Source organism: Pseudophryne corroboree, chromosome 1 (assembly GCF_028390025.1).
Source record: "Pseudophryne corroboree isolate aPseCor3 chromosome 1, aPseCor3.hap2, whole genome shotgun sequence".
Lineage (NCBI taxonomy): Eukaryota > Metazoa > Chordata > Amphibia > Anura > Myobatrachidae > Pseudophryne > Pseudophryne corroboree.
Window position 1 is genome coordinate 451013428 of NC_086444.1, and position 16685 is coordinate 451030112.

The 16685-nt window shown below is 44.8% G+C and overlaps 1 protein-coding gene across 1 annotated transcript in view; it reads left to right on the forward strand.

The window, feature by feature from the left end:
- The window catches only part of LOC134892430 (myosin-6), a 48695-nt gene that overhangs the window by 22781 nt on the left and 9229 nt on the right, over positions 1 to 16685 (forward strand). The window contains exons 16-29 of the mRNA XM_063913609.1: positions 145 to 454; positions 542 to 612; positions 5191 to 5278; positions 5752 to 5869; positions 5947 to 6070; positions 7602 to 7738; positions 9316 to 9571; positions 10364 to 10606; positions 10699 to 10875; positions 10961 to 11106; positions 11185 to 11275; positions 11929 to 12318; positions 13976 to 14221; positions 14460 to 14656. Coding sequence (XP_063769679.1) covers positions 145 to 454; positions 542 to 612; positions 5191 to 5278; positions 5752 to 5869; positions 5947 to 6070; positions 7602 to 7738; positions 9316 to 9571; positions 10364 to 10606; positions 10699 to 10875; positions 10961 to 11106; positions 11185 to 11275; positions 11929 to 12318; positions 13976 to 14221; positions 14460 to 14656 — 2594 coding nt within the window. The remainder of the gene's footprint in view (positions 1 to 144; positions 455 to 541; positions 613 to 5190; positions 5279 to 5751; positions 5870 to 5946; positions 6071 to 7601; positions 7739 to 9315; positions 9572 to 10363; positions 10607 to 10698; positions 10876 to 10960; positions 11107 to 11184; positions 11276 to 11928; positions 12319 to 13975; positions 14222 to 14459; positions 14657 to 16685) is intronic.

The following is a 16685-nucleotide window of genomic DNA, read 5'->3' on the forward strand; positions in this document are numbered from 1 at the left end:
TATTCATTAATGTCACCTGTAATATCTAGAACATGTGTCCAGTCCAGCTTTGTAGATCGTCTTAAAGCAAACTGTGTTTCTTATTAAATAATGTTTTGGTGTAATTTTGCCCTATCCTGATAACATACCTTTGTTTCTTTACAGCCCATGGGCATCATGTCCATCCTAGAAGAGGAGTGCATGTTCCCCAAGGCATCAGATGTGACCTTTAAAGCCAAACTGTATGATAATCATCTGGGCAAGTCCAATAACTTTCAGAAACCCAGGAATATCAAGGGGAAGCCTGAGGCTCACTTTGCGCTGGTGCACTACGCTGGCACAGTGGACTATAACATCATGGGCTGGCTGGAGAAGAACAAGGACCCACTGAACGAGACTGTGGTGGGGCTGTACCAGAAGTCATCTCTCAAACTGCTGTCTCTTCTGTTTGCCAACTATGCCAGTGCTGACTCAGGTAGAAACTTTTGATCTAAGGACATCACTAATCTGCTGATTTGTAGTGTAAATAATAACTGTTATGTTTATTTCTCTCATTCCACAGACAGTGGTGGGAAAGGCAAAGGAGCAAAGAAAAAGGGTTCTTCTTTCCAGACAGTATCTGCTTTGCACAGGGTAAAGAGGTTTCATAATTAAAATTTGTGTCTCTGGAGGTTAGAGGAAATGATAGTTGTTTGTTTAAAATTGAATTAAATTTCATAAGAATAAATATATGCTTACTATATTGGAGTCCTCCATTGGTTTACATGTCTGGGTCTGTGGACTAGGACCAACTTCAGTCAGGCTTTCATTCCCAACACTCCACAGAGACAGCACTGAGGTAGTGAATGATCTGGTCATTGCTAAGTCTAAAGGCCATTACTCACTTCTTAGTCTACAATCCCTAGATCTACAGGACACATCCCCTTTTTTGGTTCTCATCCTACCTATCTAATCGCTCTTTCACTGTTTGTTTCTCTGAATCCACCTCCTCTTCACTTTCTGTATCAGATGAGGTGCCGCAAAGCTCTGTCTTAGGTCTTCTGCTTTTCTCAATCTATACCACATCTCTTGACAAACTAATCAGCTCTTTCGTATTCAGTACCATCTGTACACAGATATACTCATCTACCTATCCTCCCCAGATTTGTCAAAATCTGTATTGGTCTATATTACAGAACGCCTTTTTGACATTTCATATTGAATATAATCTCGCCACTTCAAACATAATTTTCCAAAACAGAATTAATTATATCTCCACATGCCAATAGTAACTACAACCTGATATCTCTATCACTGTTGATAACTCAGCAATCATCCCTACTCCACAAGCTCGCTGCCTAGGTGCCATCTTTACTCTGAACTGTCCTTTGTTCTCCACATTCACTCTGTCTCAGGATCATGTAACATACATCTAAGAAACATATCCAAAATATGACCATATCTCATACAAGACACTGCAAAAACGAATCCATGCACTCATTATTTCCCACATTGATTATTGCAATAGTTTCCTTACTGGTCTTTCAAAAAATAGACTTTCACCCAGTGGTACAAGTAGAAAAAATGTCTTATAGGTACGTCAAAAAAATGGGTGTGGCCAAACACCACATGGGGCATGGCCAATGAAAATGGGGGTGTGATACACATATGGGGGGGGGGGCACATACACATATGACCCCAATAGTGCCAGATACACGTTGCCCCACAGTGCCAGATATACATTGCCCCACAGTGCCAGATACACAAATGCCCCCAGAGTGCCAGATATACATTGCCACACAGTGCCAGGTACACAAATGCCCCCACTGTGTCAGATATACATTGCCCCCAGTGCCAGATACACAAATTCCCCCACTGTGTCAGATATACATTGCCCCCCAGTGACAGATACAGAAATGCCCCCACGGTGCCAGATATGCCCCCAATGCCAGATACAGAAATGCCCCCAGTGCCAGATATGCCCCCAGTGCCAGATACAGAGATGCCCCCAGTGCCAGATATGCCCCCAGTGCCAAATACAGAGATGCCCCCAGTGCCAGATTCATATGTCCCCGCAGTGCCAGATATGCCGCCAGTGCCAGGTACACATGCCCCCCTTCCCCTGCTGCTTACCTCGCGCTGCTGCTTCCTGTGTGTGAGGGGAGGAGAGCGCAGCGCGTGCCTCTCCTGCCCCTCAGTGTCTACCTTCAATTAGGCGCCGATCCGTGATCATGGGCCGGCGCCGAAATGAAGTTAGCAGCGGCGCGGGGAGGAGCAGCGGCAGGAGAGGGAGTGGCGGCCCGGCGGCGTGCGTACGCCGTACCCACGGCTAAATTCTTAAGGGTACGCCGTACCCACCCGTACCCGCACACTTGCAGCACTGCTCTCACCACTTTAATTCATTTTGAATGCATCTGCGAGACTTATCTTCCTTGCCAACCATTCATTGGGCCTAATTCAGAGTTGATCGCAGCAGCAAATTTGTTAGCAGTTGGGTAAAGCCATGTGCACTGCAGATGGGGCAGATATAACAAGTGCAGAGAGAGTTAGATTTGGGTGGGGTGTGTTCAATCTAAATTGCAGTGTAAAAATAAAGCAGCCAGTATTTACCCTGCACAGAAACAATATACCCACCCAATCTAACGCTCTCTGCAAATGTTATATATGCACCCCCACCCCCCCTACAATACACATGGTTTTGCCCAACAGCTAACAAATTTGCTGCTGCGAACAACTCTGAATTAACCCCATTGTCCGTTGATCCTCTGTCAGTCTCTCCATTGATTATCGGTATTCTACAGTATTCATTATAAAATACGTTTACTTATACATAAGGTTATTAACCAAACTGCACCAGCGTGCTGCGTACATCTCTTCATTTATCTAAAAATATCTCCCTACCTGACCTCTTCACTCTGCACAAGATCTGCATCTCTCACCCACATGGATTACCAGCTCCCAGTCACGGATACAGGACTGTTCGGGGCTGCACACAGTCTGTGTAATGCCCTCTCATTAACAATAAAACTTTTCTCTAGTCTCTAAACCTACAAGCGTTCCCTGAAAAACTCACCTTTTCTGACAAGCTTATAACCTTAATAAGCTATCCTACCCAATTGCATCCCCTCTATACAGTCTACACATAACCTCACATATTTTGTCGTAATTCGCTTTCACATCCTCCTGACCACATGCCACCATTACTCTGTGATCATATCATACATGGCTTACCATACTGTACCTTTAAACCAGGACACTCATGAATTACACAGGTTTTGTGGCTATCACCTGATTTATCACCATCTGTATTGGCTCGTGTCACTGGATGCCTGTCTGCCATTTCATCTTGGATGTCATCTCGCCACCTCAAACTCAACATTTCCAAAACAGAATTATTTTCTCACCAGCCAAGAGTAGTTACCAACCTGATATCTCCATAACTGTTGACAATGCGACTATCCACCCTACCCCACAAGCTCGCTGCCTAGGTGTCATCCTTGACTCTGAACTGTCCTTTGTTCCACACATTCAATCTGTCTCTAAATCATGTTACATGCACCTAAAAAACATATCCAAAATACGCCCTTATCTTACAAGTCACTGCAAAAACTGCAAATTGATTATTGTAATAGTCTCCTTACTGGTCTTCCCAAACATAGGCTCTCACCACTACAATCTATTTTAAATGCAGCTGCGAGGCTAATCTTCCTCGCTAGACGTTCTTCATCTCCTGATCCGCTCCGTCAGTCCCTCCATTGGTTACTGGTATTCTACCATGTTAAATATAAAATACTTTTACTTACATACAAGGCTATTAACCAAACTGCACCATCATACAACTCCTCACTCATCTCAAAATATCTCCCTACCAGACCTCTCCGCTCTGTACAAGATCTGCGTCTCTCATCCACATGTATTACCTGTTCCTACTCAAAATTACAGGACTTTACCCGGGCTTCACCCACCCTGTGGAATGCCCTCCAACGCACAATAAGATTCTCCTCTAGTCTCCAAACCTTTAAACGTTCCCTGAAAACTCATCTCTTCAGACAAGCCTACCAAATTCCAGACCCACCTACATAACCTTCAATGCGTCCCTATCCAGTTACATCCCCTCTGTACAGTCCACATAACCTCACATATTTTGTCTTCCAACATTGCTGGGTGATCATATCATACAACCCATTAAGAACCTAGCAATCTGGTGGACCATTATGCAACAGGTAGCGTCTATCCTTGTGTATCAACTATCAATGCCTATTTCCCTATAGATTGTAAGCTTGCGAGCAGGGCCTTCCTACCTCTGTCTGTCTGTCTTTGCCCAGTTTTGTTTTATAACTGTTGTTCTAATTGTAAAGCGCAACAGAATATGCTGCGCTATATAAGAAACTGCTAATAAATAATAATAAAATAAACAAAACCAGTTGAAATGCAGGCATGAAGTCAGCCAGCTACAGATCCTGTGTAATTCATGAGTGTCCTGGTTTAAAGGGATAATATGGTAAGCCTAATCATTCAGCCCGCTGAGAACTTTGCAATCTGGCAGAACCATTATGCAATCGGTAGCACACATTCCTTGTGTATCAATGATTATTTCCCTATAGATTGTAAGCTTGTGAGCAGGGCTTTCCTACCTCTGACTGTCTGCTATTACCCAGTTTTGTTCTATTACTGTTGCTCCAATTATAAAGTGCAATGGTATGTGTTGCTCTGTATAAGAATCTGTTATTACAATTTACAGGTTGAGTATCCCATATCCAAATTTTCCGAAATACAGAATTTTGAGTGAGACTGAGATAGTGAAACCTTTGTTTTCTGATGGCTCAATGTACACAGACTTTGTTTAATACACAAAATTATTCAAAATATTGTATTAAATGGCCTTCAGACTGTGTGTATAAGGTGTATATGAATTATGAAACATAAATGAATTGTGTGTATGTACACAAACTGTGCACAAAGTTATTAAACATATTGGCTACAATTACCTTCAGGCTGTGTGTATAAGGTGTATATGAAACACAAATGCATTCTGTGCTTAGTCTTAGGTCCCATCACCATGATATCTCATTATGGTATGCAATTATTCCAAAATACGGAAAAATACGATATCCAAAATACTTCTGGTCCCAAGCATTTTGGATAAGGGATACTCAACCTGTATTAATAATAATAATTATAATAATATAGCAAGTGTCCACGTTTCTTAACATCTTTCTTATACTTCAACAGGAGAATCTGAACAAACTAATGACCAATCTGAAAACCACACATCCTCACTTTGTACGTTGTCTCATCCCAAACGAACGGAAGGCTCCAGGTATTTATCATAGAAAATGCAGGTTTGCACTTAGCATCTGCCCTCTTCCATCCAAATCACTTCACTACAATTATCTGGAAGACCATCTGTCCAATCTGGCTGGTTAGAATGATAATCTGATAATGTCAATTGACCATTTGCTCCCACACACTAGAAAATGGACATAACAGTTGTTCAGACAAATTGGTTAAATGACTGATTTAACTAATTTGTCTGAATCACAGTTTTTGTCTTTTCCATTGTTTGAGAGCAAATGGTCGATTGTCCAGACTTTCATTCCAACTAGCCAGATTGGACAGATGTTCTGGCAGATAATTGTATAGTGTATGCCCACCTTAATATTCTGTAGATTTCATTTTTTTATCTGCTCTGAATGAGACTGGTTGTGCCTGAGCCCGGATAATGACTGCAGACACAAAGCCATGTCTCTTCTTGGTGTAGTTGCCATATGAAGATGTATTGTTATGTTTCAGGTGAAATGGACAATCCCTTGGTGATGCACCAGCTCCGCTGTAACGGTGTCCTGGAAGGAATTAGAATCTGCAGGAAGGGATTCCCCAACCGTATCCTGTATGGGGATTTCAGGCAGCGGTATGTCTGTTAAACATTTGTAGATATGTGTAGTAAAGGTAATCAAACTTTTTTCATGAATTAATTTTCTTCTACAGTTACCGAATCCTGAACCCAGCGGCCATACCTGAAGGGCAGTTCATAGACAGTAGAAAAGGAGCAGAAAAACTTTTAGGATCACTGGAAATTGACCACACTCAGTACAAGTTTGGACATACAAAGGTGATAGCTTATTAGCATTGTATTTCCCCCGAATCCAGAGCCGGATTTACACCTTATGGGGCCCTAGGCAACTTACTTGTCTGGACCCCCCACCACCTATACCTAAAATAAGAAAATATGAAGAAAAAAAATCTACATAAACTAAAAACATTCTGGAAGTAGACGTACACACTGGTGACTGGAGGTAGGGGGGACATGGAGACATACACACTGGTGACTGGGTGAAGGGGGGACATGGAGCCGTACACACTGTTGACTGGGGGACATGGAGACGTACACACTGGTGACTGGGGGACATGGAGACGTACACACTGGTGACTGGGAGACATGGAGATGTACACACTGGTGATGGGGCGAAGGGGAAACATAGAGACGTACACACTGGTGACTGGGGGACATGGAGACGTACACACTGGTGACTGGGGGAAGGGGGGACATGGAGACGTACACACTGGTGACTGGAGGACATGGAGACGTACACACTGGTGACTGGGGGGACATGGGTACGTACACACTGGTGACTGGGGGACATGGAGACCTACACACTGGTGACTGGGGGACGTGGAGACGTACACACTGGTGACTGGGGGACGTGGAGACGTACACACTGGTGACTGGGGACATGGAGACGTACACACTGGTGACTGGGGGACGTGGAGACGTACACACTGGTGACTGGGGGACGTGGAGATGTACACACTGGTGACTGGGGGACGTGGAGACGTACACACTGGTGACTGGGGGACGTGGAGACGTACACACTGGTGACATGGAGACGTACACACTGGTAACTGAAGGACATGGAGACGTACACACTGGTGACTGGGGACATGGAGACGTACACACTGGTGACTGGTGGACATGGAGACGTACACACTGGTGACTGAAGGACATGGAGACGTACACACTGTTGACTGGAGGACATGGAGACGTACACACTGGTGACTGGGGGACATGGAGACGTACACACTGGTGACTGGGGGACATGGAGACATGCACACTGGTGACTGGGGGACGTGGAGATGTACAAAATGGTGACTGGGGCTGGGGAGAGGGGATATGGAGACGTACAGACTGGTGACAGAGGATGGGAAGACGGGACATGGATACGTACACTAGTGACTGGAAGGGACAAGGACATGGAGACATACATGTTGGTAACTGGTGGTGGGGGGAGAGGCACACTCCACCAATCTGGGCTCAGCACACGCTCTCCACTGTCAGCAGGATACTCTCTGCAGCTGCAGCTGCTGAGCAGGCACCCGGCTCTTCCCTAATGCGGTTCTCCTAAAATCAGGAGAACCGCATTACTTCAGACAGAGAGTAGGCTGGGGGGAACAATGCCTACAAAAGAAAAAGTCCAGTGGCAGACGGGCCCCCCAGGGTCCATCGGGCCCTAGGCAGCTGCTTGTGTTGCCTTTTGGAAAATCTGCCTCTGCCCGCATCAGTGACCTGCAACAATAATGCAATATGTCTTTATGTCCTTGAATTGGAGGCAGATATCAGACATCATATTTTCCATGTCATTAAGGTATTCTTTAAAGCCGGTCTGTTGGGTACTCTTGAAGAAATGAGGGATGAACGGCTCTCTAGGATCATTACTCGAATCCAAGCACAATCTCGGGGATTGCTGATGAGAAAAGAGTTTAAGAAGATTTTGGAGCGCAGGTGAATTGACAAATAAATACAATGGCCCTCATTCCGAGTTGTTCGCTCGGTATTTTTCATCGCATCGCAGTGAAAATCCGCTTAGTACGCATGCGCAATGTTCGCACTGCGACTGCGCCAAGTAACTTTACTATGAAGAAAGTATTTTTACTCACGGCTTTTTCTTCGCTCCGGCGAACGTAATGTGATTGACAGGAAATGGGTGTTACTGGGCGGAAACACGGCGTTTCAGGGGCGTGTGGCTGAAAACGCTACCGTTTCCGGAAAAAACGCAGGAGTGGCCGGAGAAACGGTGGGAGTGCCTGGGCGAACGCTGGGTGTGTTTGTGACGTCAACCAGGAACGACAAGCACTGAAATGATCGCACAGGCAGAGTAAGTCTGGAGCTACTCTGAAACTGCTAAGTAGTTAGTAATCGCATTATTGCGAATACATCGGTCGCAATTTTAAGAAGCTAAGATTCACTCCCAGTAGGCGGCGGCTTAGCGTGTGTAACTCTGCTAAATTCGCCTTGCGACCGATCAACTCGGAATGAGGGCCAATGTCTGGTCCTGCTATTCTTCAAATTGTATTATGTAGCGTAGTTCCTTAAATGAATTTAATGTTGTCTTATGCATCTTTAACTTTTACTGTTATATCTATCTGTATACTGTATATACTGTATATTGGTATTACATGAATACTTTCTGTAAGAAAAGGAGTGCTAATATTTCTCCATTAACTTTAGTGTCATATATCCTCTCTTCTAGCTAACTAAACTGTTTTGGAGCGACATATCGCTTACATCGCTCAGTGTGTACCCAGGAGTGCGCGCTCCCATGGTCGCATGTGATAGACGCTTGGCCTGATGTGCTGCACATCAAACCAAGCGTCCGTCGTTAGCGTTCTGTGTTATGTTAATGAAGGACGGAACATGGTCGTTCCGTCCTTCATTAAAGTCGCCCCATTGTGTAGGGGCAAATCAGGCTGATGGTGATTCAATCCTATGTCAGAACAAATTCCCGTTGTGCTAGTGTGTACCCAGCTTCTAAATTGTATCAGCACTTTAATATGTTACAAAGTTTGCATCATTTCACCTCTTATCCTACATCTATAAATCATCAATCTTATGTTTTTCCAATTTAATTTTTTAAGTACCAACAGAAAGACACAGTACACAAACAGTGTCAAGAAGTAGTACATTAGAAAATTATCAGTCAGTATCCTAGCTGAACATGATGGAGTGCCATACATAATATATGTAGGATATTAGCAATGAGAAAGACAACACAGAACAGGCTGGCTGACTGGCCGGCAGCCCTCCTATTCCCTTGCACTGGACACAAAAGTGTCTAACACACACACACACACACACACACACACACACACACACACATATAAATTCTGCACTCACAATGAATTATAATAATATATATAATATATATATATATATATATATATATATATATATTAAAAGGGGTAGCCTACAATGAAGAAGGGGTCACACCATTAAGGAGGACAGGAGGGTCATTTACCTATTTTCTTGTTTTGTATGTTTTTCAACTTTTTCATAATTCACTTTATGATATTTTGCGTCAGAGATGCACTTCTGGTAATTCAATGGAACATCCGAGCTTTCATGTGTGTCAAGAACTGGCCCTGGATGAAACTTTATTTTAAGATCAAGCCCCTACTCAAGAGTGCAGAGACAGAGAAAGAGATGGCAAACATGAAGGAAGAGTTCCAGAGGCTGAAGGAAGCCCTGGAGAAGTCTGATAGCAGGCGCAAGGAGCTGGAGGAGAAGATGGTCTCTTTGTTGCAAGAGAAAAATGATCTGCAGCTACAAGTTCAATCTGTAAGCCTGCTAACAGTATATGAAGGGAGATGTATCAAACTTTCTAAAGAGGGCAGGTGTAGAAGCTGCCCCTAGGATCCAATCAGTTTTTAGCTATAATTTTATTGAATGTACTTGATAAATGATAGCTGGAAGCTGATTGGTTTCGGGCAAGTCCTCCACTTGTCCTTAGAAGGTTTGATACATCATCCCTATAGTGATCTTTGGAAATAAAAGCATTAATTTTAGGTTAAAACTATTTTATTATAAGCTAATTTCAAGACAAGTATATAAATTTATATATATAATTTTATTTTTGATCTTAAGAAATAATAAAATATTTGTTGTATATGTTTTTCTTAAAGGTGTATCTACTGGTATCTATATTTTTCTTTAAGCTGTATCTTCTGGTTCATAATTATAAATCAATTGATTACCATCCCCTAAACCATCATATTTGGGTCCCAAAACATAAACACATGACTGAAATCCATGTTTCTGACAAAAACCCTTGCTGAGTCAAGTTAAAAGGAATGCAGGATAATTCATTTTCCATACTTCGAATGCAAACTAATTTGGCTCACATATAGGATTTCATTATTTTGTTGGAAGATAGTTTGTTAAAGTTTATAGAAAACTAATAATCAGTGAGGGGGATACAGAGGAGAAAGGAAGAGGTGGGGTGCGGTGGTGTGTGGGCTGTGGGAAGTCCTCACATTGTGGAACGCGGCAAAGATTTGTTTTATCAGAAGTTTCCTTTTTATTTAGTTACTGGTTTTTGAAATAGGTTTCAAAAATATCTCTATATAACAGGAACAAGACAACTTGAATGATGCTGAGGAGAGGTGTGAGCAGCTTATCAAGAACAAGATTCAGTTGGAGGCTAAGCTAAAAGAGGAGACAGAGAGGCTGGAAGATGAGGAGGAGATGAATGCGGAGCTGACAGCTAAGAAGCGGAAGCTGGAGGATGAGTGTTCTGAGCTCAAGAAGGATATTGATGACCTAGAGCTGACCTTGGCCAAAGTGGAAAAGGAGAAGCATGCCACAGAGAATAAGGTGAGGCTTTCATTTTTTCAGATACATTTTTAGATATGAGAGTCTTCATTTCCTTTCATTTTTCTTGTCATCTAAATAATTGGGTCTTTAAGGTTAAGAACCTGACTGAAGAAATGGCTGGTCTAGATGAGATTATTGCCAAACTAACCAAGGAGAAGAAGGCTCTGCAGGAGGCTCACCAGCAGACTCTTGATGACCTTCAGGCTGAAGAAGACAAAGTCAATGTTTTGACCAAGGCCAAAGCCAAGCTTGAGCAGCAGGTTGATGATGTACGTGACACCTGTAGCCTGCAGACTAGAGACATCTGGGCAGAGCTGGATGAAGTCACTACTGACGGTTATTTGTTTTTCACAGCTGGAGGGATCTTTGGAGCAGGAGAAAAAAATTAGAATGGATCTGGAACGAGCCAAGCGAAAGCTGGAAGGTGATCTGAAACTGACTCAAGAGAATGTTATGGATCTTGAGAATGACAAACAACAGCTGGAGGAGAAGTTGAAGAAGTGAGCATCTGTCTTGAGTATTTTTTATTTTAATATTGCATTACTCTAACAATGTAACACATTATATTACTCCAATAGGAATGAGTTTGAGATTAGCCAGCAAAATAGCAAAATTGAGGATGAACAATTACAAAGCATACAGCTACAGAAGAAGCTTAAAGAGCACCAGGTATGTGCAAAAAATATGTTTCCAATATTTACTGTAATAATCACATTAGCATACTTTTCCCTAGTTAAATATCTCTCGTGGCCATCTTAATTTTATAGCTTTACAGAATGTATCTAAGGGCCAAATTCAGTATGAGATGTAGTGTTGCAAGATTTGGCAAAACTACAACTTCTTTCTCTAGCATGTGGGGGGCTGCCAGGGGCTGGCTGGCAACTTTCAGCCTGGGGGGCAGACTCAAGCAAGTGACCCAGCTTTTCACAGGGAATGCAATGCAAAAATGGCCCTGGAACACTTAAATTGCACTGTCCCGAGGGGCAGATGGCACCCTGCCCCACTGCCCAGCCAGCCCCTGGGGGCTGCCCAGCACAGGACAAGACTGCCCCACATGCTGGATCCTCCCCCCCCCCACACTAAAATGCTTCCATTGTCCGGACTGCACCCCACCAACGCCGCATTACCATTTAAGTCCTCGCACATGCATGCAGCAGAAATGTGGAAATGGCTGAATTGCAATTTAAACACTTAAGGGACTCAAGCTGAATCGCCCTCTAAATCATGAAATTTGCTTAATACTGTATACTACTTTTCACTGTTATATTAGTTCCTTTATTATCGCATATGTGTTTATATCTCAACTTTCCTCTACCCCTGAGGCTCGTATTGAGGAGCTGGAGGAGGAGCTGGAAGCAGAGAGAACAGCGCGGGCCAAGGTAGAAAAGCTTCGCTCTGACCTGTCAAGAGAGTTGGAGGAGATCAGTGAGCGCCTAGAAGAGGCTGGAGGAGCCACCTCAGTGCAACTGGAGCTCAACAAAAAGAGGGAGGCAGAGTTTCTGAAACTCAGGAGAGATCTAGAGGAGTCCACTCTGCAATCAGAGGCCACAGCAGCCACACTCAGGAAAAAGCATGCAGACTCTGTGGCAGAGCTCAGTGAGCAGATAGACAATCTGCAGAGAGTGAAACAGAAACTGGAGAAGGAGAAGAGTGAACTGAAACTGGAACTAGATGATGTAGCATCCAACATGGAGCAGGTGGTAAAATCCAAGGTAAAGGAGTAATCTGGATTTCATCTGGATTTTATATCTACAGTATCTTGTTTTATTGTTATCACTCTATTTATTGGCTGCCATTTTCATTCATTATTTGTTATGACTATGTAACCATCTTCCTCTTCTATCATCTTTTAATAAACATATATAATTGAAGTTTTCCTCTGCATAATGAATATGATGAGGGTGTAAACATGAATCCATCACAGTGATTTTCTGTAAAGACTTTGCAGCTGCTGTCTAGCATTGAGGTTGTTTTAAAAATAATTGTGTATTTCCGAATTAGTACACAATTCTTAATTCCAGTTGTATTGTATTTATTATTATACTTTTAATTGCATAATCTTTATTTAGAGAAATGACAGCTGATTGGGTGGTGCTGCCTGGCAATGGATAGTATAGACACTACAACAGTATTACTATTAAGAATTTATAGGACACATAAAAATGAATTACTAAATTAAATAGACATTAAATTAAACCATCTGTCAATTTTACTGGAGTCAAACTTTTTGTCCTGTGTCATTAAATCAAATGGTGCTCTTTATGAATATCAACACATTTGCATCCAATTTGGCAGAATTGCATGCATCTGCAAAGTTGCAGAAATGACAATGGGCATTGGGGGTCATTCCGAGTTGATCGTAGCTGTGCTAAAATTAGCACAGCTACGATCATGTTCCCAGACATTAGTCCGCCCCGCATGTCTGTCCCCCCCCCCCACACAAGTACAAAAGCTTCGCACAGCGGCGATGCTTTTGTACTTGTTGAGCAACTCCCGGCCAGCGCAGCTCCTGCGGCTGGCCGGGAGTTGCTCGTCGCTGCCCCTGGTCGCAGCGGCTGCGTGTGATGTGTGATGCAGGCGTTGGCCGGACCGCGCCCCCAAACCGGCGGCCTAACGCTGCCGTGCCACCCCCTCCCGACCCTGCTGTCAATCAGGCAGAGTCGAACGCTAGGGAACGACGCCATTTGGCTGTCCAGCATGCGCCGGCGCACTGCGGCGTCAGCGCATGCGCTGTTTTGACCCGATCACTGCGCTGCGAACAACTGCAGCGAGCGATCGGGTCGGAATGATCCCCATGATTCAGATGTGGTTGGAGGGTGCATCACTACTGCTTCCTTGGAAGCGGAAGCGATGCACAGATATGGTAATGCAATAGGAGGTGTCTTATATAAGTAGATGCCTCCTGCTTGCAATAGTGATCCAGTGCTGCATCATAGAATGCAGCATTGGATCACCTGCGACATCATTGGCTGGCTGCATGACCCATGGGGTCACGCAGAAGCCAGGAAATCTCCCATCAGAACACAGAGATCTTGGCCTTGGCACTGCCCCAAAACAGAGGCGACATTCCTCCGTTTGGGGAAACAGCTGCCATCGCCACCCCCTCCCTGGCACCAATTAGATGCAGACTGTCAATGAACTCACATTTACAGCGGTTCTGCTTCCAACAACGCAGGACCTGTACTGCACATGTGCACAATACTGAACATCTTACATCGTTACTTTGCGACATGGGCCGCAGATCCTTCAGGTATATAAATAAAAATAAAAAAAATATATAGTGATAAACTTGATTTACTGTGTAATCAATTTCAATGTAAAATATACTATATTGTTCTAACATTCGCTTTTGTCTTTTGTGACATTCAGGCAAACTTAGAAAAGTTGTGCCGCACATTAGAAGACCAGATGAATGAGCACCGGAGCAAGTACGATGAGTCTCAAAGATCACTGAGTGAGTTTACATCCCAGAAAGCAAAGCTGCAGACAGAGAATGGGGAGCTGTCCCGCAGGTTGGATGAGAAGGAAGCATTAGTGTCTCAGCTGACTCGAGGAAAGCAAACGTACACTCAACAGTTGGATGACATTAAACGGCAAATGGAGGAAGAGAGTAAGGTAATTATTGGTGATGAGGAAGGTGTCTTTTCAATGTCAGTAAAATGGTTGTTATTTAGGAATTGTTCTAGATTTTGGTTCTTTAATGTTTATTTAGTATATACCTTATACTAAATACTTATACTAAACCTTATACTATGGGATAAAGCAGATTTTTGACATTCTATTTTTTTATTCATTGTGGGAGCTTGCTTCTTATATCTGTATATTATGTCAAAGACCTTTCTCTTTCCATAAGGCCAAAAATGCACTAGCCCATGCTCTGCAGTCTGCCCGTCATGACTGTGATCTTCTGAGGGAACAGTATGAAGAGGAACAAGAGGCCAAGTCAGAGCTGCAACGAGTTCTGTCTAAAGCCAATGCAGAGGTGGCCCAGTGGAGAACCAAATATGAGACTGATGCTATCCAAAGGACGGAGGAGCTAGAGGAGGCCAAGTAAGTGAGATTGTCTTAGGTAATTAGCATTTTAATTCAGACTTTATTAATTTATGTGAGATTAACAGAGTATCACTGACCTGGTTTGGGAGTGTTGTGGACTCGGGGCTTCTTCCGATGACCGGGAAGAGGAACCGCCACTGGGTCGTAGTAGAGATGGCCGGATGTAGGTCTTCCTCATGCAGAACTAAGACGGCAGGCGGGAGGCCCAGAGGAATTCTTGTAGGTCTCCTGTAAGACAAGACTTGTAGAAATAATGAAGGCTGGGGTACTGAGATATTGGAGACACTGTGGTATTGAAGGCACTGAGGTACTGGGAGTACAGGGAGTGCTGGGAGACCCTTGGAGGCACGGAGGTGTTTGGAGGCACGGAGGTGCTTGGAGGCACGGAGGTGTTTGGAGACACCGAGGTGTTTGGAGGGACGAGGTGCTTGGAGGCACGAGGTGCTTGGAGACACGGAGGTAACTGGAGGCACGGAGGTGCTTTGAGGCGCGGAGGTGCTTGGAGGCACGGGGTGCTTGGAGGCACGAGGTGCTTGGAGGCACGGAGGTGCTTGGAGGCACGGAGGTAACTGGAGGCACGGAGGTAACTGGAGGCACGGAGGTAACTGGAGGCACGGAGGTGCTTGAGGCGCGGAGGTGCTTGGAGGCACGAGGTGCTTGGAGGCACGAGGTGCTTGGAGGCACGGAGGTGCTTGGAGGCACGGAGGTGCTTGGAGGCACGAGGTGCTTGGAGACACGGAGGTAACTGGAGGCACGGAGGTGCTTGTAGGCACAGGATGCTTGGAAGCACAGGTTGCTTGTAGGCACAGGATGCTTGGAAGCACAGGTTGCTTGTAGGCACAGGATGCTTGGAAGCACAGGATGCTTGCAGGGACAGGATGCTTGGAAGCACAGGATGCTTGCAGGGACAGGATGCTTGGAAGCACAGGATGCTTGCAGGGACAGGATGCTTGGAAGCACAGGATGCTTGCAGGGACAGGATGCTTGGAAGCACAGGATGCTTGCAGGGACGAGGGAGCTCTGGATCATAGCTTCCACAGGAGAAACGAAGATACTCAGGCATCGGATCTCTGCCTGGTATCTGATTTTAAATTCCCCGCCCTAGCCTGATTGGCGGAGCAGGCAGGTGACGTCAGACCTGCTCCGCCTCCTTGCCCTTGCTTGTGATGGCGGCGCCCTTGCTTCCGGGAAGCCGCCGGAGAGCAGCGCCGACCCGCCGCTGAAGCTGGAGACTGACAGGGGAAGAGAGGCGCCGGGCAGACCAGGCCACCCGCAGGGACAAGCGCGGTCGCCGCTGCCCGAGGTTCGTGACAGTACCCCCTCCTCCAGGAGTGGCCCCTGGACACTTCCCGGGCTTAGTCGGATGTCTGGAGTGGAAGATCCGAATCAGACGAGGAGCCGTTACTTCAGTAGCCCCAATCCAACTTCTCTCCTCAGGTCCATAACCCTTCCAGTCCACCAAGTACTGTAATTTTTTATGAAGATAACGAGAGTCCAGAATAGCTTTGATTTCAAACTCCGCTCCAGCTTCTGCCACTACGGACGTTGGCCTTGGGAGTGCTGAGTGGAATCGATTCAGTATGAGGGGACGGAGTAGAGAAACATGGAAGGCGTTAGGTATGCGAAGATGGGCAGGCAAACCCAGTTTACAGACCACAGGATTTAAGACTTGTAGCACAGGGTAAGGACCGATGAACCTTGGAGCGAATTTCATGGTGGGCACCTTCAACCGGAGATTCCGTGTGGACAGCCATACCCTGTCCCCAACTTTATATTGAGGTGCGGCTTGCCGTTTCTTATCTGCAAAGAACTTGTACCGAACAGAAACCTGCTTAAGATTAGCATGAACCTTTCTCCAAATTTGTCCAAAGTGTCGTAGAGTGGACGCTACAGCAGGAACCTCTATTATCGGAAGGCTTGGAAATTCCGGAACACGGGGATGGAACCCGTAGTTGACGAAAAATGGTGATTCCCCAGTGGAAGAATGAAACAAATGGTTATGGGCAAACTCCGCCCAAGGCAACAA